Consider the following 24,161-nt stretch of genomic DNA (forward strand, 5'->3'; position numbering starts at 1 on the left):
ACATTTTAAAACAAAATTGCATTTGCCATCTCGTTTTGAGTTTGATCCGAGACTCCACACTACATAGACTGCACTAACACATTTGCACACATACTACATACCTACAATTTGTGTGTAATGAGCAAATGTATATTACCTATTCTTGACTTATCTGAGCCTCATATACTATTCCTATGCACTACCCCACTATCTACTATACTATACTACACTCAGACTCAGTGTTGTTACTCACGTGCTATATATTGGGCACGTGCACATATGTGCTAAAGTCACACCTCTCCTACCCACTCCCACACACTACACTACAGCACATTCGCCCAGAATTTAAATGCTGTGATTAACCTGCTGAGACATGTGTCTGACTTCCTTTCAAGCTTGGGGTGGGGGGAGGCATGGGCACTTGTCCAGAGAAGTTTGGTCACCTGGGTCTCCTAGTAAAAATAACTAGACAGTACAGAAAGATGATGAGCTCATGCTTCTCATCCCACCCACTCCATTGCGTCAAAAGGCTGGGGCTGCTCTGTCTCAGGTCAGAGCCAGCACACATGAATGGGATTCCAGGCAGCTGGAGTAATGCTGGCAAGGGATAGGTTCTGGGTGCGCTGCACAGATAGCCCTGCCACCAGGAGTGTTTTGACAAATTAATCCCCGCTATCCAGGACAAAGATTGGCACAGCTCAGCGCACCCATTAAAGTCCATCTGCTCTAAGTACACAAGGGGAGCTAGAGAAGACAGGACTGAGATGGTCAGGCAGCAGAGAAAATAAAGGCCTGGCAACAGTTTTCCCTCTGGGAAGGAAGAGTGATCAAGGAGGAATTTGGTGGCATAGCCCCACAAGTGAGAGTGGCACATAATGTCCAGCGGGGGAGAGCTGGCTGAGAGGGGCGCGGGGCGGGGGGTCGTTGCCAGATGCAACTTCATTTTCTATAAAAGGGAAAAATGCACTTTCCTCTCTAGGAATGATTAACTTGAGAACCATCTCCTCTCGCGCCGGGGCCCATAAGAGTTCGCAGGGCGCCCCCACGCGGGCTGCTCGGCTTTTAACGCTGCCAACGGGAAAGGGACCTTCAGGCGCTTTGAAAGCGTGCCAGCCGTCCGAGCAATGAACGCATCCAGCCCGAAGCCCCCGAAGGGCCAGGTATATTTCACACCTCCCCAGGTCCGCTGTGCAAACAGGCCAGCAGGGAAATGCAGCAGCAAACACGACCTGTTACCTGCAAAAAGAAAAGTCAGCGGCTTCCTGCCGTGCCCATGAACACGTGTTCTTCCAGCACCCGCTTCTGCAAGAGGGGTGGGGAAACCAGCCCAGGAAAAGCATCGCTCTCCCCCAGGCCGCCCAGTGTCGGACAGTGAGGTCTCAGACCGGGCGTGCTCCCAGGAAGTGCCCGCACCCGCCGCATTGGGGTGGCGCAAATCAGCCCCCTTGGCGGGTCTGTCCCAGTGGCGCGCGCGGGGCCAGGCGCTGCGCGCAGAGACCGCAGGGTGAGAGTGTGCGCGCCGCGCCGCGCCGCCCAGCCCTGCCCTGCCCCCGCCACTTTTTTTTTTCTTTCTTTCTTAAGCGAGGTTTGTTTCTCGCCTGTTGTGAGGTAACTGGATAAACACCAGCCCGCTTCCTGCCCGGCTGCTGCTGCTGATTGGCCCGCGGGACTTTCAGGAATGTGAGCGACCCCTTAAAGGCGAGAGCAGCTCCTCCAGCCACTTCAGTGCACTGGCCAGGGGCTAAGCGCCAAGGGAAACCTGCGGGAGCTGCAAGCAGCTACCGAGCCGCTTCGCCAGCTGGGAGGCGCTGCTACCCTCGGACTGCTCCAAGAACGCTGGACCCAGCTGCAAAGGAACACAGGCGCTGCTGGTCAGGGGCTTTGCTGAGCGCGTGCACAGCGTTAGACGCAGCTACTCACCTCAGAGTCATTAGCAGAATCCAGGAGCTCCGGAAGGATATTGATCGCTCTTTACGCAGGGGCTGCAAAAGACATTTCCTCTCCTGGGTTCTCTCTAGAGTCTCGTCGTCTTTCCCTGTACAGGTAAGTGCTGAAGCAACACTTCTCTTTTCCCCTCCGATTTAAAGTAATTTCTGAGACAAATCAAAGTGGTGGCGGGGGAACAACTGAAATGCCTAGGGAGTGGGGGTTGGATCTGCATGTGTCTATCTACACATGTATTTCTCCATTGACTTCTTTTCCCCAGCAACTTAGCTCTTTCCTTTATGATGCTTTCCATCTTCAGGGCACTTGACAAAGATATCGATTGCCAGTGCCTCCCCAAAATTACTTTTCTGACTGTATGACTATGAGACTTCCTTTTGCTGTTGTTCCAAGGTTTGTCTGCAAGACTGATCTCTGCCATGGAGCTATCAGGAGGACTCTTTCTCCTCCTAATGCTAGGTGTCTACGGAACAAACCAGATCCCAGGTAAGAAAGTTACTTCCTTCTGCATCTGGCAATGATAAAGAAATGTATTAGGTAAATGTTAATGGTCAGAATTCTCTAAAAGGATTCTGGTGACTTTGGTGTTGACCTGGAAGGAATGAAACCTTAAACTGTGATGAAGAGCTGCTTTGATATTTCTAGCCCACAAAAATGTATTAGTCTGGGGAATATTCAGATTAGTGGTTATGAACAGCAAATTACTTCCTCCTGTGCAGAATTTATGTAACCTTCAAACAAGGAAGAATTGAGCACTCAGCAACTTCAAAGCAAGGTTTACCCACCTTTCCACACTATGCAGAGGGAAAATGTGGCTGAGGAGCTAAAAGAAGCAATCTGGCATTGTCTTCTGTTTTGTGCATTATTTCCCAGCCAAGACAATGGGGACCATATAGAGACATTAGATAGGTACTAAGATCTAGTTAAAAAACAAACAAACAAATACAAAGCAGCCCTGTAAAGCTCCGGAGTAACAGGGCTACCACCTCTCTAAGATCTCGGTACGTGACCAGGCAACTCTCACCTTAGATTTTTAAGATGGAATCTGACAAGTATGGGCCCTCTATTCTCCTTCCCTTGTGGTTACTGATACGCTTTCCCTTCTCTATTAGACCTCAAAACTCCACTCACTGTCCTGCTACCTTTGTGCACAAGTCAGGGTGTACCCAACACTCATATGCCTACTGGCATCCCTACAGGAACACACCGTGCCCCTCTGCACAGCAGCCCCCTTAACAGGACTGTACAGGCTTTGCAGCTGACTGCACTTACGCTCTCTCTTCCCCATCAGGTCCCCACCCCACTGGACCAATCTTCAACTCCCATTTAAAGCTTCCACTCTGTCTCCCAATGGGACAGAGCTACTTCCTGATTGTGCCCCACCACCCCAGGGGTACTCAGCCCCTTTCTATCCTTGTTCACAAAGCTTGCTCTGGTCTCTCCACAGAGTCTGGAGGAGATGATAACAGCGTATTTGATCTCTTTGAACTCATTGGCTTCACTCGCAAGGGAGGCGGACGCCGGGCAACAGGAGTCCACTTGGTGAAGGGACCTGAGCCGTCCAGTCCAGCTTACCGCATTGAGGATGCCAGCCGCATCCCTGCCGTGCCTGATGACAAGTTCCAAGATTTGCTGGATGCCATCTATGCTGAGAAGGGCTTCATCTTGCTGGCTACTCTCCGGCAAGCCAAGAAGAGCCGGGGCACACTGCTGGCTGTGGAGCGTAAACATAGCTCAGGCCATATCTTCAACCTGGTGTCTAATGGCAAGGCAGGCACCCTGGACCTGAGCCTGTCCGGTGACGGGAAGCAGCAGGTCGTGTCAGTGGAGGACGCCTTGCTAGCCACTGGGCACTGGAAGAACATCACCCTGTTTGTGCAGGAGGACCGGGCTCAGCTGTATGTAGGGTGTGAGAAAATGGAGAATGCTGAACTGGACATCCCCATCCAAAACATCTTCACCAGGGACTTGGCCAGCAGTGCCAAGCTCCGCATTGCCAAGGGTGGTGTCAATGACAACTTCCAGGTAAGGTTCCTTCTCTCAATTATGGGAGGCCCATAAAGCTGCTAATGAGAGAAACCCTAAAGGCACAAGCCACATCTAGACATGTCATAGACAGAGTAGTAATGAGAACAGGAGGGGTGTAGCTGCTGAGCAGCTTGTGAAGAAAAACTCTTCACGTCCAATATAAATAGTTTCCATAATCTATTTGCATTTTTGCATGTTAATAGTGGGTTTTAGAAAATCCTCTTCAAATCCTAAACTCAGGTAAGCTCTAGACATATTTGGATTTGAGTTAGTGAACTTCCGAAGACTACAAGAAGAACTTAAAGTTTTTGACCAGATAAATATTTGTGGAGCAAATTTAAGCCAACAAAAATAATGCCCAGCGTATAGAGGGGAAAAGGAAGGATACTGCATCTCTGGAGTTGTTAGAACAAGCCCTATGTCTGAATACTCTCTTCTCATCTCTAAGGCTATGTCCACATGGCAAAATTTGTTTTGAAATGCCTTGTTCTGAACTTGGTGCTGTCCAAATGGCCTCAAATTTGAGACTAAGGGGCTCTTCCAAACATTCCGTTACTCCTTGTATGACAAGGGGTACTGGAGCTGGAATAGCATGCCTGAAATAACAGTGCTATTTCAGGTGCTGTGAAAAACTGCAGCATTCCTATTTTGGGGTGTCTTTGTATCCCAAAATATCACCCACTGTGTAGATGTAGCCTAAGTGCTCATCACCAAGTAAAATGGGTAGTGAAGCATTCTGGACTCATGCCTCACCCTATTGCCTTTGAAACTGGCTTTCTGTGAAAGATTATACTCATTTCCCTTGTAGCTGCTAGAAAAAGTTATTGCTTTTCCTCTGCCCACAGGGAGTGCTGCAGAATGTGCGGTTTGTCTTTGGAACAACCTTGGAAGCCATCCTGAGGAATAAAGGTTGCTCCAGCTGTAAGTCTACAACTTTTTCTGAATCCATAGTCCTACTGAACATAGGATTGTTCCACATGCTAGGAAGACAAGTTGAGAGTATTGGAAGTGTGCTGAAATGCAAATAATTATTGTATAAGAAAAGACATGACTTTTTCAGGCTTATAGACAAATGGACTTGGTAATAGCTATGTTAGCTGTGTTATTCACCCTTTGAATGATGACTTTTTCACTTGTAATCTATTCTTTCTTCTTAGCTACTAATGCAATTATTACACTGGACAATGCCATCAATGGCTCTAGCCCAGCTATCCGCACTAATTACATTGGCCACAAAACAAAGGATATCCAGGCAGTCTGCGGCTTCTCCTGTGAAGAACTTACAAATATGTTTGTGGAAATGCAAGGGTTGCGGTCCATGGTTACAACACTTCAAGACAGAGTGCGCAAAGTGGTGAGTGCCAAGAAATCAAAAATAGTTTTTTATTAGTCAGTATTTGACGGTGGAATGTAACTTTCTTCTAATACCTGTAGGTTAATCTATATGTTGAGGCAAAGCTTAGTACAGAAGACACCTGTAATGCTTTTACTTTTCTGTTTCATTAAGACTGAAGAAAATGAATTGATTGCCAGAGTGGTGCAGATCACTCCTGGAGTGTGTATTCACAATGGAATTCTGCACAAAAACAAAGAAGAGTGGACTATCGATAGCTGCACTGAATGTACTTGCCAGGTAAAGACTTCTTACAGTTTTCAACATGCCAACATTGCTATAGGTAAACACATGTATTGGCATTACCAACTGCTGCCTAAATGGTAGTCATTATGTAGAAAAATGAATCCTATGCAAAATTAGGCAAACTTTAACTGTAAACTCTATCATCCTTTGAAAGACCCATGTAGCACCAATGATGTGGTAGATCCTGCTGTAAACACAGCTTTCATATGATGTTACTGAAAGAGCACTGTAGAAGGGAATAGACTAAAATCATGCAATTAATATACTAGCCAGCGTATTTTAGCAATCTGGGGAAAGCCTTTGTTTAGCTTACACAAACCAAAAAGTAAACTAATTCTTTTTTTCCCAACACTCCAATAATTTTATCTTCATACTAGCCAGTGGGCTTCCTCTCTGAAATACTTGGGGTCCAAATTAGGCACTCATTTGCACCTTTTACTGAATTAAATGGATAAGAATGAATTCTTACAGTTCTCCAGATTAACTAAAGCATAGAATTGGGATTCTTTTTTATAATGAAACTGTTCATGCCATTGAGTTTGCAGACATTTTGCAGTCTGGAAGGAAGAACTGGTTCATAAAGTTCATAACTGCCAGCCAAAACGACCACAGACCTGTACAAGGAATTCATTCTTTAATATGTTCTGTTTTCTGTGGAATGCTATAAAATATCCTGAAATACTGAATGTCGTAATCTCTAATTCCACAGCCACCTTTTTATTTAAATTCCTTGTATAGCCTTCCTCAAATCCTAATAGATCTTCTTAGAACACTTATGAATACAGATCTACAAAGCCTAATTCAACTTGGAAACTAAAGGATAAGTGTTAGATACAAATGGAATACTTGTAGTTTTTCATATTCTTTTTAACTAATTATATTTGTGATTTTCTTTTTTTGAATACTGGTAGCTGTCACAATAATTTGCAGCACTATTTTCTAAGACTACAGGAATCAGATGGCTTGTTCTCCTCCTAAAAGAAACAAGTGACCAAAGTATAAACAGCATTTTAGTTCTCATTCAGTCTTCTGGTGGAGTGTATTTTGTTTTGATTTTTTTTTTTTGGCTCAAGGTTCAAAGACACATGTAACTATAAATTATGAATTGCTGGGTTTTGAGCCAGGTCCACTCAACTCTCTATCTAATCGGTTTTTTTTTTTAAAGTCAGATTAACACATGACAAAGCTGGCTTCAATTTCTTTGTTAGCTCCTTCAAAGTTTGACACATTTAGGATATTATGTAGCACAGAGCCTGACGCACAGATTTGGCGGTTTCTCTTGCTTAACTTCTACAAATGCTGAAACACTTCCACCCTTGGTTGAAAAGTAACTAAAAATAACTGAGAACTGCTCTACAAATGATTGGAACCACTACTATTGTGTCACCTCTAAGGACAATAAGGAATCAAGCAGTAAACTTAACACAATCTCTTTATCATTTGACCTCTTTCAGCTAGTTTCATCTTAAACTTCTTTCTACTTAGCTGTGATTCTCCTTCTTTGTAGAATTCTGCCACCATATGCAGGAAAGTGTCTTGCCCTCTCATGCCTTGTTCTAATGCTACTGTTCCCGATGGTGAATGCTGCCCACGATGCTGGCGTAAGTAGTTACATTTTGGGTGGGGGGGGGGCAGGGGGATTTCTGCCATAATCTGCTCTGCTATCTCACTTAGGCTACGTCTACATGTGAAGCCTACATCGAAGTAGCCTATTTCGATGTCGCCACATCGAAATAGGCTATTTCGATGAAAAACGTCTACACGTCCTCCAGGGCTGGCAACGTCGATGTTCAACATCGACGTTGTGCAGCACCACATCGAAATAGGCGCTGCGAGGGAACGTCTACACGCCAAAGTAGCACACATCGAAATAAGGGTGCCAGGCACAGCTGCAGACAGGGTCACAGGGCGGACTCAACAGCAAGCCGCTCCCTTAAAGGGCCCCTCCCAGACAGTTGCACTATACAACACAAGATCCACAGAGCCGACAACTGGTTGCAGACCCTGTGCATGCAGCATGGATCCCCAGCTGCCGCAGCAGCACCACAAGCCCTGGGCGAAGGGCTGCTGCACACGGTGACCATAGAGCCCCGCAGGGGCTGGAGAGAGACCGTCTCTCAACCCCTCAGCTGATGGCCGCCATGGCGGACCCCGCTATTTCGATGTTGCGGGACACGCAACGACTACACGGTCCCTACTTCAACGTTCAACTTCGAAGTAGGGCGCTATTCCATCCCCTCATGGGGTTAGCGGCTTCGACGTCTCGCCGCCTGACGCATGTAGCCATGACGGGCGCTATTTCGAAGTTAGTGCCACTACTTCAAAGTAGCGTGCACATGTAGACATGGCTTTAGTGAAATATACTCTACTAAAATGTATACACACAGGTGGGTATAGGATTAGAAGACCCGAGAACCATTAGCCTTAGTTTGCATAAACTAAATTCTGAGATCACTAAATGATCACGCAGTTCTAGTCTAAATAGACTAGTATACAAATTAGCTACATTAAATTCTAATGCTTCTTCTGAAAGTAATTGCCACTGTGATCCTGGAAATGTGACAATAAATAAGACCGATCAGACATCAACCTCCATGCATCTTTGCAAAGAGGGTTTGGACATGTCAGATATGGTGACGTGCTTTTGAACTTCCTCTTTATGACATTGATCCAAAGAAACATACCTCAAAAGTTTGACTGTCCCTCAAAAACCCACATTAAAAAGTAACTTCGACAAATCTAGTCTGATGCAATCAGTTTTGAAACTGGAATGCTCTAATAGCCATCAAACCTAAATCTTCCTTTTAAATTATCTGAATTTGGAACTTTTCTCCAGGCTTTTAATTCAAAAGGAAGCATTGGCAGAATCAACCTGATTTTGCGAAGCATTTCGATTCTGACGAATTACATTTTCTGACAGAAAATGGTTCTGTTTATGGCCTAATGGTGCCCGACAAGCAACAACAGAACATACATGCAGCCCTTTCCTAACGCTAAGCTGGTCCTCCAAACAGTGAACTGAGCTCTTACAAGAGGAAAGAACAGCACTAAACTAGCTGTATTGCCCTTAACGTCTCTGCTGTCCGTCACTGAATTCAGCACCAAGAGACTTTTAAATTTATGCTGAAATGTTTAAGAGGAAGTCAAATGACATAACTGTAAGCATTGATTTCTTGGTGGGAAATGGATTTAAACATCGTATATAAAATGTGTTTTTATTCACATTTTAAGCAGAAATGTACTTCTTTTGTAGCCAGTGACTATGCAGAGGATGGCTGGTCCCCTTGGTCAGAGTGGACTTCATGCTCTGTGACCTGTGGGAATGGGGTTCAGCAGAGAGGTCGTTCTTGTGACAGTCTCAATAATCGCTGTGAAGGTTCCTCTGTACAGACTCGGACCTGCCACATTCAGGAGTGTGATAAGAGATGTAAGTACTTCATATCCTTGGATAATTCATAAAATGCTACCTGAGCTTCTCCTTGGCTTCTACAGCTGAAAATAAATGTTAATCTAACCAAGTCAGTTATGATTTTAAACCACAGTAAGCTGCCTATAGCTGGCACAAAGCACTGACTTCTATCTCTAGAAGTTCTGAGATTTTTTTGCCTGAAACTCCTATCAAAATTGAAGCATATGCAGTGGAAGCAGACATGATTTGTTTGGTTTTTGCAACTGAGCCTAAACTAAATATAGCAAAAATCTCAGGCCAGCATGTGCTTCTTTTTTTAAATCTCTAGCCAGGGCAGTGGTATAGTAAAACTGTAGTTAAATATTGGCATTCACACAGTGCCCTAAGTCTTCTCAGAGCTATGCAGACATGCCTCAAAGAGGTGACAAATATCAGAGATGGTAACGGGTGCCTTGTCTTTTCTGAAGTCAAACAGGATGGTGGTTGGAGCCACTGGTCACCATGGTCATCATGTTCTGTTACCTGTGGCACTGGTATGATCACTAGAATCCGTCTCTGCAACTCTCCAGTCCCACAGTTGAATGGCAAACCATGTGAGGGTGAAGCAAGGGAAACCAAATCGTGCCAGAAAGACCCTTGCCCAAGTAAGTATGCTGATCAAATAGACTCTTACATTGCTTAGCTTAACAATTTCCAGATTGAGGCTTTTTGTTTATATAATCTCTTCCTGGCAACTGTCTCCTGTTAAATCAACTGCTAGGTGAAATACATTTAACAACTGATGAAGCGAGTCTGTGCTCACGAAAACTCATGTTCAAAACTTTTATTAGTCTATAAGTTGCTGTATTTAAAAACTAGCTTGCTAAAAATAAGACTGAGTGTTATTCAAACTCAGAAATGAAAAATTTAGGGCTGCCATTCTGTCCTTTGTTCTTTTGTGGTATCTAAGTATAGCAATGATCACGACACATTATGTATCAATACTGGGGTAAATGCAGCTAGTAGTATCTTGCTGAATTTACAATGTTTACATGAATGTTTACATCTTTTTCCATGGATTTTTCTCTGTAGTAAATGGAAACTGGGGACCCTGGTCACCATGGGACATATGTACCGTCACCTGTGGCGGAGGCATTCAAAAACATGGACGTCTTTGCAATGACCCTGAGCCTCAGTACGGTGGAAAGGACTGTATAGGTGATGCTACAGGGGTGCGGGTTTGCAACAAGCAGGACTGTCCTATTGGTGAGTAACTCTCTAGTTTTAAAAAAATCTCTTTGCAGCACTTCCATACGCTTACTACTTCTAACATTTGTACAAAAATTACAGCCCATCTGTAGCTCCATTGAACTGACAGAATTTGAAAATTTAGTTTTCCCTACCTTCCATTACAGTGCTACAAATCCAGAGTACCATATATGATTTCAGTGCCACTACTTTGGATTCTGCTTTTATAACTGGAGGCAGATTGTGACCAGAATAGCTGGATAACTTTGTCAAGACAAAACAAAACAGTAGAAATGTAGCACTTTAAAGATTAACAAAATGATTTATTCAGTGAGCTTTCTTGGGACAGAGCCACTTCATCAGGTCCAGGTGGGTCTGTCCCAGGAAAGCTTGTCACAAAATAAATCATTTTGTTAGTCTTTAAAGTGCTACATTTCTGCTGTTGTTTTGTTGGAGTACAGACTAACATGGCTACCGCTGTTACTATTTGTCAAGACAAGACAACAGAACAAGTTTGTGGCAAAGCTGAGATTAGATCTGAAGGAGTTCTTTTGACTACTAGGCCCATGATCAATCCAGGAGACAACACTTGCTTTCTGTAGCTAAAAATGCAACTGAATCAAATTACTTCTTTCTTTGGCATTCTAATGTCCCTGCTCTGTAGAATGTTATCTTTAATAATTTCCCTTGGTTAGCAAAGCTTTTCAAAGTCTAAAGTGCTGCCATACCTCTCTAAATGTATTCCAAAGAGTTTGTTTAAATTCACATGTTGGCCATAGCCAGCACCTTAACAGACTACTAAAATTTATTGGTTTATCATGATCTAATCTCTTTTTGTTTCAGATGGATGTCTGTCTAATCCCTGCTTTGCGGGAACAACATGCACCAGCTCCCCTGATGGTTCCTGGAAGTGTGGTGCCTGCCCTACTGGTTACCAGGGCAATGGTGTTCAGTGCAAAGATATTGATGAGGTCAGAAGGCTTGAGGCTTTTTCTTTTTTTGGCCCCTCCATTCCCCCCCCCCTTTAAAAAAATATATATATAAAATAAGGACAATAACGCTAAACCATGAGTTTAAAAAAATGTTCTAAAAATCCTCTAACTTTTCCCTCCTACCCCAATATTTCTCACTTTAGTGTCAAGAGGTTCCTGATACCTGCTTTGTCCTCGGTGGACTACATAGGTGTGAGAACACTGAACCTGGGTACAATTGCTTGCCTTGCCCACCACGTTTCACTGGAACACAGCCTTTTGGCCGAGGCATTGAGGATGCCACAGCTAACAAACAGGTACTGCCAAGTTGAAAATTTTCCTGGTTTATAATCTCCAACCTGCCTTATGGCTACGTCTACACGTGAAGCCTACATCGAAATAGCTTATTTCGATGTAGCAACATCGAAATAGGCTATTTCAATGAATAACGTCTACACGTTCTCCAGGGCTGGCAACGTCGATGTTCAACTTCGACGTTGCGCGGCACCACATCGAAATAGGCGCTGCGAGAGAATGTCTACATGCCAAAGTAGCACACATCAAAATAAGGGTGCCAGGCACAGCTGCAGACAGGGTCACAGGGCGGACTCAACAGCAAGCTGCTCCCTTAAAGGGCCCCTCCCAGACACAGTTGCACTAAACAACACAAAATACACAGAGCTGACAACTGGTTGCAGACCCTGTGCCTGCAGCATGGATCCCCAGCTGCCGCAGCAGCAGCCAGAAGCCCTGGGCTAAGGGCTGCTGCCCACAGTGACCATAGAGCCCCGCAGGGGCTCGAGAGAGAGCGTCTCTCAACCCCTCAGCTGATGGCTGCCATGGCGGACCCCACTATTTTGAAGTTGCGGGACGCGCAACGACTACACGGTCCCTACTTCGACGTTGAACGTCGAAGTAGGGCGCTATTCCTATCCCCTCATGGGGTTAGCGACTTCGACGTCTCGCCGCCTAACGTCGAAGTAACTTCGAAATAGCGCCCGGCGTGTGTAGCCGTGACAGGCGCTATTTTGAAGTTAGTGCTGCTACTTCGAAGTAGCGTGCACGTGTAGACACGGCTTATATATTCTAAAGCACCTTCAGAAAACATCTGAGTTTTCAGAAAAAGCAAGTTCTTTACTAGCCTTTGTAGTCTTGGAAGTTAAAGATTATTGGGAAAGACACTGCATAGTATAAGCATGTAATCTGGTTCACTAAAATGAGTTTTAGAAGCAGTTGCTTTCTCAGCATTTAAAAGACTGTGTGGGGAAGGTACTTATGCCACTAGTTTGGGGGAATGAACAGTTTTTGAAATGTTGCCAATTCAGAAATGAAGTTCTTATTTAACAGGTAACTTTATACCTGTACATGAACACCAATAAATTCTTCTTGTCTTAATTGTCTGTCCAGGAAGCATGGAGGGTAGACGCTTTTGCAGTGAATTTATTGTCATTTATGTATGTGGTCTCTTAGGTCTGCAAGCCACGTAATCCATGCACAGATGGAACTCACGACTGCAACAAGAATGCCAAGTGCAATTACCTTGGCCATTTCAGTGACCCCATGTACCGCTGTGAGTGTAAACCAGGCTATGCTGGCAATGGTATAATCTGTGGTGAAGATACAGATTTAGATGGATGGCCAAATGAGGACCTTGTCTGTGTTGCCAATGCTACTTACCACTGCAAAAAAGTAAGCAAATTCTCCTGTTCTCCCACTTACTTTTTTAAGGAATTTGCCTTCATATATATCTGTGGAATGTGTTAAGCCTTTAAAATATTGAGCATTAATGAGACAGCCTCTGACAAATCACAGGTATGAAACACCTATAGTGCAAGATAGAACTATAACCCTTCAGACTTGCTATCCAAATCTGAAAAAACAGGTTCTCTGATGTAGTTAAGTCATGCCTACAACATTCATGTGGTATTTTTGTAATTTTTTTTCTTTTTTTGGACCTCCTATTTATAAATGCCAGTCTCCCTTGGAAATGGGATTGATCTATTGATCTGATGACGTGGGTCTGTCCCATGAAATCTCATCACCAAATAAATCATCCTGTTAGTCTTTAAAGTGCTACATTTCTGCTGGTTTGTTTTTGTCCAGAATTCCTGTAAATTCCTGCAATCCTATTTTTGGCCACCCATAAACATTCTCAAATGTTAGAGTAAAGCTTCAGAAAAAGAGAGATTTTTCAGAAGTTCCTAGGTCCCAACTTCAAAACTAACATGCAATTAGGCTTCTCTGGGTATGTTTACACTTCATAGCTTTTAATAAGATGCCTTTGTCGACTCAACCTTGTCGCTAAAAGTCTGGCATTGTGGACAATTTGTGTTTACAACACTTGTGCAGACAACAGTTTTACCCTTGATGAGCAGTGGTGTTTGCTTTGGCACTATTGCACTGTTTACACTTTTTTGTTATTCAGGGATGAGGGTGTATGAAACACCTGTGAATTACAAAAGCTTTGTTGGTCATGCCAGTGTAGACAAAGCCTAAATGACTTTTTTGACAATGTTTATCTGCAACTGTTAATAATTCTGACTGGGTGAACTCAATGGAACTACACCGAGGTAATACCAAAACACAAAAGCAGTCATGTAGCACTTTAAAGACTAACAAAATAAATTTATTAGGTGACAAGCTTTTGTGGGACAGACCCACTTCTTTAGGGCAAATGACATCAGAATTATGCTGCATATCTCTAGCTGTTCACTCGCATTTCAAAAATAAATAAAACATGGTATTTGTACCTAGGATGACAATATTTCTGCACTTTATCCTTCCTAGGATAACTGTCCCAATCTTCCCAATTCTGGCCAAGAAGACTATGATAAGGATGGAATTGGTGATGCCTGTGATAGTGATGATGATAATGATAACATTCCAGATGACAGGGTAAGGCAACACAAAAGGATCATGCCTTTCCTAGTGTTTCTCTTTCTTCACTCCAAACAGTCAATTCCTGGCCTCTGAATTTAACCTGCCCTTCAATTTCCTACAACCTTCTGTTAAGATTTTTCTATTGAAAAAAGATGCCCCACTCTAATTGCATCTTCAGTAGTTGCAGGAATTAGGTACAGTTGGCTGAGTTTCAGAAAGAGATTGACTTAACTTCATGTGTTTAGTCATTCATAGTCTCACGCACACAAAAAGACACTATATGGGTTTTAGCAAGTAAACACTAAAGCTACATCTACCCTGAGTTTTGTAGACAAAACTCAGAGTGTCTACACGCAAAATGCATTTTGTAGACAGAAACTGTTGACAAAAAAGCTGTGTAGATACTCCAGGGGGCCCTTTTGTCAACAGAGCGGATCAAAAGATAGAACTTCAGTAGACAGATCCATCGGAACATCTCTTCTGACAGTAACTTCTGTAGATGGATGCTTCTAGTATAGACATAGCCTAACATTCCAGCATGCAAGTAACTTTCACAAACCAACAATTCTCAGTGTTGCGTTTAATGGCAGCCTAACCAAGGTTCTCAGAATGTCACTATAATCCACTACTGCTGCAAGTGAGACACTTCTGCTATTTTCAGCAGTGGTGAATTTGGATGAGATGTAAAGGGCTTTGAAATACTGACCAACATTCTGCATGGTTGTTTGTTGGTTTGGTTTCAAATTCTAGATTGTAATGGATCCAAAGTGATGTGAGGAAGAAGTAAAATAAAACAGTCTCTGAGTGGTGGTAAATGTAGTTCTGATCTGCCCACTGAATAGGGTTTAACTAACTTGAATTTCCAAGCATTTTCTTACCTTGCATTAAACCTTTCTAAGTGGAATGTCATACATTTGAATTGTGTTAGTAAAGCATCAAAATAGTTTTTTTTGTAATAGTGGTTTGGGATATCTCCTCCTTGCAGGACAACTGCCCATTTATTTACAACCCACAGCAGTATGACTATGATAGGGATGATGTTGGTGACCGCTGTGATAACTGCCCCTATGATCATAACCCTGATCAGACGGACACTGATAACAATGGAGAAGGAGATGCATGTGCTGTGGATATTGATGGAGATGGTAAGGTGTTCTGATGCTATTTGTACCCCCTACACATGTGCAGATAGTTCAGTATTGCTTAGATGTCAGTTATATGTTGCCTCTGTTTGCTATCACTGTCCTGTACTGGACAGAAAGTCAGTTACATGATCAAGTTACTTAGACTGCAAGTCATGCCTGCAGCTCACCGAGGTTATAAGCACTAATGCTATCACAGCCAAAAGAATTTTGGTTTTGGAATTTAAATTGGTGTGTTAACATATCATACTTGTATAGTGTAATTTTACTCTTGGCTTAATTTTCAGCCTTATTTACTTTTTGCAAAGTACAGTAAACCCTCGATATAACGGACTAATGGTGGGGACAGGTGCCTGTTAAAATAGAAAGTCCACTACATCAGAGAGTTTACTCTGAGAGTGGCAGCTTCTCCAGCTCAGAGCGTCCCGTACTCTGCACAGAGCACAGCGGGGCTCGTCCTGGCTCTGAGCCACCTGTGCTCAGGGCAGAGCACGGGGGCTCCTCAGGCTCCAGTCTCAGCTGCGGGGGGTGGTGGGAAGACCTCCCAGCTGCGTCCAGGGATCCCACAGCTGCAGCAATCCTATTTTCTTTGGGGGGATGATAGCGGATGTCTGTTTATTAACAATGTCCAGTAAAACTGGGTCTGCTATATGGACAATTTACTGTATAGTATTTGGATGGTAGAGGTTATGGTTTATTCAAGCCACTTAAATTCATATGTGCTCTATTCCTTTTAGGCATTCTTAATGAACAGGATAATTGTCAATACATCTACAATGTAGACCAGAGAGACACAGATTTGGATGGTGTTGGAGATCAGTGTGACAACTGCCCTATGGCACACAATCCAGACCAGGTAGGTTTTTGTACTCTGATCTCTCCCAGTACCCAATATTCAAATCTATCTTACCATTTAATTTTTACCCTTCTTATACACATTATTCTGACATGACAAATGATGACAAGGTTTTTTTGTCCCCTGGGGAAAAAAATGTTGCCAGGTGCTAGACATTAATGTAGGGTGTATGCTGAATATAACAGTGTACTAGGAACAGATGTAGATCTTAGGCATGGCCAGGCAGAGGCTTAACTAGTGCAGTACATTACAATTTTGTATAGACTCCCATTGCGGTTTGTGTTTTTTTTTTTTTGTTTGTTTTTTTTTTTTGAGGGCAAAGGTTAAAAGAGTACAAAACAACCACATTTCAAAAGACTTCATTGCTCAATACAAGAGTAATTCTGCCTGCTCTGCCCTCTTTATGGGAAAGGCTCAAAGACCTAGTCCAACATTCATAAACATTATGAAAAACAAATCTGTACAAGCTTAAATGGGGGCAAGGGAGTTTCCAGCCCCTCCCACTTAATTTGCTGATTCTGAGACTCTTTGGGAGCAGTGGGTAAAGCATGTACAATCCTGTAAAGTAAAACGTAGTAATATTAATAGCTTCAGGGGCACAACTGGAATGGTTCCAGAAAGCTGTTGCGAATCAGTGGAATCTAGTATAGGACTGTAGATCCCCCCAGGTAGTGTTGAGGCAAGGATTTAAATTATGCTTATAAAATTCGGTAGCTTACATTTGCCCTTTACATTCTAATAGGTGGAGGTGACGTGGGGGAAAGCACAGTGTTTTGTTTAGTTTTGGGTTTTTTCTTTCCCGCCCCCCCGTCCCCACATGACCTTCAATGGAGTGTTCTCATGGTTAGCTGTGTTAAACTAACCCAGAAATTCTCACCTGGAAGTATTCCTGTAGGATAGAATATTTAAGAAGAAAATCATTTAAGTCAAGCACTTGTAGCAATTCAGAAAGTGTAAGTTGAAATGTCAGGGTCATTTTAATAATTCTTCGGTCTGAGGAGTCTCTCCAAGAATACAACACAGGCTAACTTTTGATGGCATCTAGCATATTTTTTAGAGCAATGTGATCATATTACAGAAACCAGAATCTCATTGTCTGCTTAGCCAAAGTATAGGCAAACTGTAGCCCACTACTAAGGGAAGCAACACTCTCCTTACAATACAATTGGTCTTTATGGCTACGTCTACACAACAGCAATATGCCAGCAGAAGTTACTGTCAGAAGATCTTACAGCAACACCTCTGACAGAGCACATAATCACAAAAGTGGATTGAAAGAGCAATCCACTTTGACCAGAGTGGCCAGACTGCCCGGCCACTCTCTTGTTAGAAGGGCCAACCAGAAGCTCAGCAAACAGGGCTACCCACGGAACTGGAAGCCCTATCTGACACAAGGGTCTCTGGAACATCTACAGGGCTATTTTGTTGACGTGGAACTGTCAACAAAGGCGTTATTCCTGAATACAGAGAGGACAATGCTGTCAGCAGATGTGCTGGGTTTTGTCAACAGTCTGTCAACAAAGCGCCTTTTGTGTTTAGATGATCCATGGATTTTTTTTTCCAACAAAACCCTGGTTTTGTCAGGAAAACCCTCTTGTGCAGATGTAGCCTATTTCTGTTAAGAAAATTATAGAGCAGAAGCCATGCAAAAATCTGTCAATCTTCCGATGAGAGTGATCTTACAGTGAGACCCTATAAAACTGATTTTGGTAGGTACCTGGAACAGAAAGATACAAGAGAGGGTGAATTGACACTAGATCTCCATAGATTTTTGTGACGTGAATAGAGACTAGCCTACAGTGGCAGAAACATTACAGCATAACTGTGCACATCCTAGGGAAAATGCTGAAAACTACACTACTCACTGAGACCCAGGAATTCAGATAAAAAGTAAGTCTGAAGCAATTGGTTAGTGAAATTAGCACAGCTGGTCTTATCTGAATTGCAAAATGAGTGTAAGAAATTAATATGGGTCCTTTTTTAAATGAATAGCCATCCTAAATTCTTAGCCTTCAAGGTCTGTATTTGTCTGTCTTCCCAGCATCTACAAGAAGTGGTATGTAAAAGCTTGTTCTTCAAGCTTGTTCTCTTATTCAACAGGAGGATTCTGACTCTGATCGCATAGGTGATGAATGTGACAACAATCAGGACATAGATGAAGACGGCCATCAAAATAACCTAGATAACTGCCCCTATGTGCCCAATGCTAATCAAGCTGACCATGACAAGGATGGTAAAGGTGATGCCTGTGACCATGATGATGACAATGATGGTATCCCTGATGACAAAGATAACTGCAGACTAGTTGCCAACCCAGACCAGACTGACACTGATGGTAAGCAAGATGAACATTATAGTAATTAAACCAGTAATTTCCCCCATAGGCTTTCATGGCATTACAGACTGCTTGTTTAAAAAATCTGTTTATTAAAAAGAAAAAAGTTAGTCATAGGAGACCAAGTGTGTACAATTTGCCTTGGCATTCATTTTTACTGCAGCTCCTATGATGATTCCCAGACTCTTAATGAGTCTGGGAATATGCCAAAATGGAAGAACTAATGGAATAGGGAGAAGGTGTATGAGCATATTAGTTGATCGTATTTATTGGAAATTAATGAATACCTAAGTCAGTGCTTAAAAAACTTCTTGACACCAAGATGCCAGGTGAATATCTGAAGCAAACCTAAGCTTCCTACAAGAATCTGCCTTGTAGTAGTAGGACAGACACACTGCAAGAGATTTGTCTCAGGTATCATGTATGACTTTGAGGCAGCTACAGTAATAGAGCTATATATTTTCATAGGTGATGGACGGGGAGATGCTTGCAAAGATGACTTTGACCACGACAGTGTGCCAGATATTGATGACATCTGTCCTGAGAATGTTGACATCAGCGAGACAGATTTCCGTCGATTTCAGATGGTTCCCCTGGATCCTAAGGGAACATCACAAAATGATCCTAACTGGGTAGTTCGTCACCAGGGCAAAGAGCTGGTTCAAACTGTAAATTGTGATCCTGGACTTGCAGTGGGTGAGTAGAACATTTTGGATCCACTGTCTTCATAGTATCCTAAAGTCTAGAAATTTTAACTTTGGCGTAAGGCAACAGAGGTTTCAAAGTTGGTTTGCGTGTTCTTCATCCAGGATTCGATGAATTCAATGCTGTGGACTTCAGTGGCACATTCTTCATCAATACAGAAAGGGATGATGACTATGCTGGCTTTGTGTTTGGTTATCAGTCTAGCAGCCGTTTCTATGTAGTCATGTGGAAGCAGATCACTCAGTCCTATTGGGACTCAACACCAACCAAAGCTCAGGGATACTCTGGTCTTTCTATCAAAGTTGTGAACTCCACCACAGGTCCTGGAGAGCACCTTCGAAATGCTCTGTGGCACACAGGAAACACTGCTGGGCAGGTAAGAACTTCATTTGAAGCTGTTAATTTTTTTTGCACCTGAAGCCAGGGTTTGTTCTGGGGAGTTGGGGCATCCCATTAGTGTAGGAAGAGGCTCTTAGAAAAACTAATAGCCTTGTAATTTTACTTAGCCATTTATATTGAGTAGAAACTTGTTCAAAGCATATGTTCTGCATAGCTTTCTTTTGGAATTAAGGGATTCTACTACATTTAAAACAAGTAAGGACTCATTACTTCTGGTGGCCTGAAATGTTCAACAGCCAGCATAAGACTGATTTGAATACTTAAATAGAAACCCTTCTAGGAGTAGAGTTACATCAGATGGGTTTCAAAAGATTCCATTCATGTGAGCATGCTCAGTACAAACCAAGTAGGAAATTGGTGAGGGGGAGGGAATGTGACTCCACATGCTGCCTCCCATCACTTCTAATTCAGAGCCTATCTTTTGGATACACAATCCAGCTGTAGGTCCTTAGTTTGAATATAAAAATCTTCTCAGGATGTGATCCTGGTGTCAAAATATTTGATAAATAATTGATTCCTCCGTTATTTATACTGTTAACCTTTTTTTAGGTACGGACCTTGTGGCATGACCCTCGTCACATAGGCTGGAAAGACTTTACTGCCTACAGATGGCGTCTTAGCCACAGACCAAAGACAGGATACATTAGGTAACCATTCCATTATTGTGACATATCTGAAGGGAATTGAGGGCAATGACCTGGTATGGTTAGTCTTATACTACAGACAAATATATACACAACTGGCAAGGATGACTTATTCTTGCTTTTCTTTGCAGAGTTGTGATGTACGAAGGGAAGAAAATTATGGCTGATTCAGGGCCTATCTACGACAAAACCTATGCTGGTGGTCGGTTAGGATTATTTGTCTTCTCTCAAGAAATGGTGTTCTTCTCGGATCTTAAATATGAATGCAGAGGTGAGGATGGTGTCTTGTTGGCATGACCTTTTTACAGGAGTACATAGAAATAAAAATTGCTATTTCAGAGGCAACTTCCTTTAAAACAAATTTATAGATGAAATGTAGAATCTTAAATTGTGCAATTATACAACCCTTAGATATTTTATACTGTTCTTGAACCACATACAGGATTTCCTTTAAAGAGCCATGAGAACTGTGCAGAGATGGGTTGAATAATCCTGTTAATGAATTTTGCAGAGTTGAAAGTTACCATTCGCATAATGTGAAATATATTTAATTCAGGGCATAATGTTTTAAGAGGAATATAAAATATTTGCTTTATAGCTTAAACTATACCTAATGGATTTCTTTAACACCTGGATAGATTGTGTAAATGCATGGGTATAAACTCCAATGTGGGAAAAATCCTTGTTTTCATATGACTGTGCCCATATGCACATGCAAACAACTCTCAATTGGTTTAAATCCATGCAAAATGTATGCCCAGCTCATTGTGCACACACACTTGAAAACCTAGTTGATCCCATCTCCACTCTTCATTTCATTCCGATTATTTCATACACAAGTCTGGCTCAAAAAAAGCTACTAAAGGGGCAAAGAACAACTTTTCAGATTTGTCCTTAACTAGAACTAATACAGCAATTTTAATTCATTTCTTTTTTCTGCCTCCCTCCCTCTTCCTCTACAGATCCATAATCATGAGATTATTGATCCAGAGACTGTTTAAAAATGCTGGTATTGCACCTTCTGAAACATGTAATTTTTCTTTTTACAAACCCTGGGACCACGGTATTCTTCCTTCCTTTCTTCTGCCTGCACAAATGTGTACTCAAAACACATGACCTGCCTCAAGAATGCTTCTGAAAGAATGAAACAAAGTGCTCAACATATGACCTCAACTAAAATGGGAAAGAAACAAATGTATTTTTCATGAATGAGAATTTTTTCATCTAAAAAGCACACATTTACTTCGCTAAGAAGGACATTTTGCTTTGTTCTTTATCACAGTGCAATGTCACTGCCTCTTAATTGGTGGTCCCACCAAGTAGCATTTTTTTGTAATAAGAACATCTTTGGATGTGCTGTGGACTACTTAAAAACTAAAGACATTTCAGTATGTGGGGGGAAGGGGATTGTGGGTGGGAGGGCAAACTTGTAAAAGTTAAACAGAAAATGGCCATGTTTGCCTAAAAGGTGACTATGCTTTGCGGGGTTTATATCCAGGGAACGTGGAGAAACTGTTACACTTTTTGAGTAAATATCTTTCAGGTGATAAAAATATACTCCTGGATTTCATAGTTTAGAGTATCTGTATTAGTGAGTTAATAAAATATAATTTGGAAACTGTAAAACTGATCCGCACTGGGGGCAAAAAATTGACACAGAATTTCATTAGCTTGCTGAGAACTGGGATTCACAATTACAATCCAGTGAGTGCCATTGCCTGATTTAAATAGAGATTTATTCTTTTTCCACATGTAGAAAGTGCACTTGTAGAGAGAACTTTAAAAAGAATGCTGGAAACTATACCATCTCAATTAGCACCTGTACGGGCCTTCCAGGAATAAGAATCTGTGCTTTGCTTTGTTTTATGGTTAAAAAGGCACAACAAATGATAATAGTAACATTCCTTTTTCTACAAATTTCATGGACTCTTTTAACCCCTCGCTTTTGGGAGGAAGAAGAAAGCTGTAGATAAATCTTAATGTAAAATATTTATTTTTTACCTATCCTGGATGTCTTAATGACTGAAGGACAAAATAAAGTGCGTCAAGACTATCCATGTAATCATTGTTACAAGTCTTCAAGACTGTACAATTGTAAATATAGATTATTTATTAATTCTGTTCTATATTGAACGTAGATTCTTAGTTTAGAAAGCTTTTTGTTTGGAGCAGATAGCAGAAATTTATTAATTACAGAACAACAATTTTCCCGTAAAGAATGTGGAGCACAGGGAACAGCAGCAGGATGGGAATGGAATGTTTTTCCCCTCAGTCAGCATTCTGTGTATTGGCTTTTTTTTGTTTTTTAATCTATTTTATGCAAGGGAATTCAGGGCCTGGCAGGCTTCCTTTTTTGCTTTAAGAAACTACAAATCTTACTTAGATGCTGTCAGGTCCTATCTCTTGTACCTTTTACCAGAGACTGGACCACATTTGTTATTAGGTAATCATTTACATAGTGCCGTTTAGTTGTACATGGAGTGTTACCATTGGTCAAAAGTATGCCAGACAAAGAACCGAATCCCTACCCTGACAACTTTGCAAATGGCAATTTGCCTGTATGGCATTGGATTTTAGCCATTTATGAAGTTGCAGGTGGTGCATTGGAATGATGCATGTGCAGTGGTTAAAGTAGTAGCATTTCACAGACCATGGTGGGATTTTAGGAGCTCATGAGAAGGGGAAGAGATAGCAAGATGTATATTAACTGAAGCTGTTCCAGGTGTAAAGGGCAGCATGATTATACTTATAAACCATTCTTTAAAAAAATTAAGGTGAAACTTTTTTATGTACAAATATTACCTCATTGTGTGACTGAGAAAAAATATCTTTGGGTTAAGCAGAGTTTAAATGTCAAACTTTAAAGCTACTGTAGAACTTTAAAAAAATTTAAATGCTGTACATAGTCCAATTCTCTTTGCAGAAAAGTATCTTCCCAATAGGAAAATGGCATTGAAATAATGCCAAATGCTATTTCAAATGTTGTTGTATTATCTTGTATACCATTGCTTGTATTTTTTATAAATTATTTTTCTCATTGCCATTGTAACAGTTAATCTCATAATTGTGTAGATATGCTATTTAAGTAATTTATCAGGAAGTGCTACCTGTAGAGTTAGTATTTCTATTTTTTATAAATGTTTGCACACTGAATTCAAGATTTTTTTCTCTCCTTCCCATGATTTTTGCTATTAGAATAATTTTCTAAGAATGTGCTTTTTTTGTACACCTTTTAAACTGTTTTACATTTTAAAGCTGTAAGATATAAAATAAAATTTCTTACATACAAGGAACAATAAACCAATTACAGACATTTATATTAACATTTTTATCTGGTTTCATTTCTTCTCACTATGATTCTATTGGCCACTCAAATTATGGGTCAGTTTTACATTGACTCGATTGTGAAGGCTCAGCTCAGGCTAGCAAACATACAGTAATCACACATTCAATCTGAAATAAGCATAGGCATGATCTGAAAATGAAGATTTTCCTAGAAACAGTAAACTCTTCCATATCCAGCATCCCCCAGGATTGAGAGGTTGCCAGACATTCAAATATTCTGGATAATAGAGAGGTATGCCTAGGAATGCATAACACTAGAGACAAACAATTAGCTGTTAAGAAACAAAAAGGTATGCAGAGTGATTTAGTTACCAAAAACAATAGTACTGTACTTACTTTCACTATACTGTACTTATGAAAAACATAACTAAAATTTACTTATGTTTAAAATTGCTGGTTATTTGAGAGTTCCAAATGATGGAATGCTGGATATGCAAGAGTTTACTGAATATAGAACAGGCCAGGATTGAAGTCAACAGCTAGCCAAGCCTATCGCTCACATAGTAAGCAGAGGATGAAAGAATGAAGCAGACATGGGTGTGTTCCATACTGAGGGCATGCTCTATGAAGGCATGGCTGTCACTATGCACTAGGGTATGTCAATGATAGCCACTGATCTACTGCTAGAATAACACACTGTGGAGTCTTACTAGCTATA

General features: G+C 41.7%; 1 protein-coding gene across 1 annotated transcript; it reads left to right on the forward strand.

Moving 5' to 3' along the window:
* The first annotated feature begins 1,739 nt into the window (after nucleotides 1-1,739).
* THBS1 (thrombospondin 1) lies at nucleotides 1,740-23,462 on the forward strand. Its single transcript, XM_074996960.1, has 22 exons — nucleotides 1,740-2,022; nucleotides 2,317-2,409; nucleotides 3,371-3,948; nucleotides 4,797-4,872; nucleotides 5,109-5,305; nucleotides 5,459-5,584; nucleotides 7,098-7,191; nucleotides 8,844-9,017; nucleotides 9,467-9,643; nucleotides 10,071-10,244; nucleotides 11,070-11,197; nucleotides 11,362-11,514; nucleotides 12,668-12,886; nucleotides 13,985-14,092; nucleotides 15,063-15,222; nucleotides 15,957-16,075; nucleotides 18,176-18,410; nucleotides 18,879-19,106; nucleotides 19,220-19,491; nucleotides 20,064-20,161; nucleotides 20,290-20,429; nucleotides 21,121-23,462. Exons 2-22 carry the CDS (start codon nucleotides 2,343-2,345, stop codon nucleotides 21,126-21,128), a joined length of 3,531 nt encoding a protein of 1,176 aa, XP_074853061.1. The 5' UTR covers nucleotides 1,740-2,022; nucleotides 2,317-2,342; the 3' UTR covers nucleotides 21,129-23,462.
* Nucleotides 23,463-24,161: the final 699 nt, after the last annotated feature.

Source organism: Carettochelys insculpta, chromosome 6 (assembly GCF_033958435.1).
Source record: "Carettochelys insculpta isolate YL-2023 chromosome 6, ASM3395843v1, whole genome shotgun sequence".
NCBI classification, from domain to species: Eukaryota; Metazoa; Chordata; order Testudines; family Carettochelyidae; genus Carettochelys; species Carettochelys insculpta.

What these genes read in the sequence shown, in the direction of transcription:
- THBS1 (XM_074996960.1), top strand. Translation starts at nt 2,343, where the DNA reads ATGGAGCTATCAGGAGGACTCTTTCTCCTCCTAATGCTAGGTGTCTAC. An exon ending in AGTGCAAAGATATTGATGAG is followed by an intron (nt 11,198 to 11,361) that starts GTCAGAAGGCTT and finishes TTCTCACTTTAG; the next exon opens with TGTCAAGAGGTTCCTGATAC. An exon ending in ATGCCACAGCTAACAAACAG is followed by an intron (nt 11,515 to 12,667) that starts GTACTGCCAAGT and finishes GTGGTCTCTTAG; the next exon opens with GTCTGCAAGCCACGTAATCC.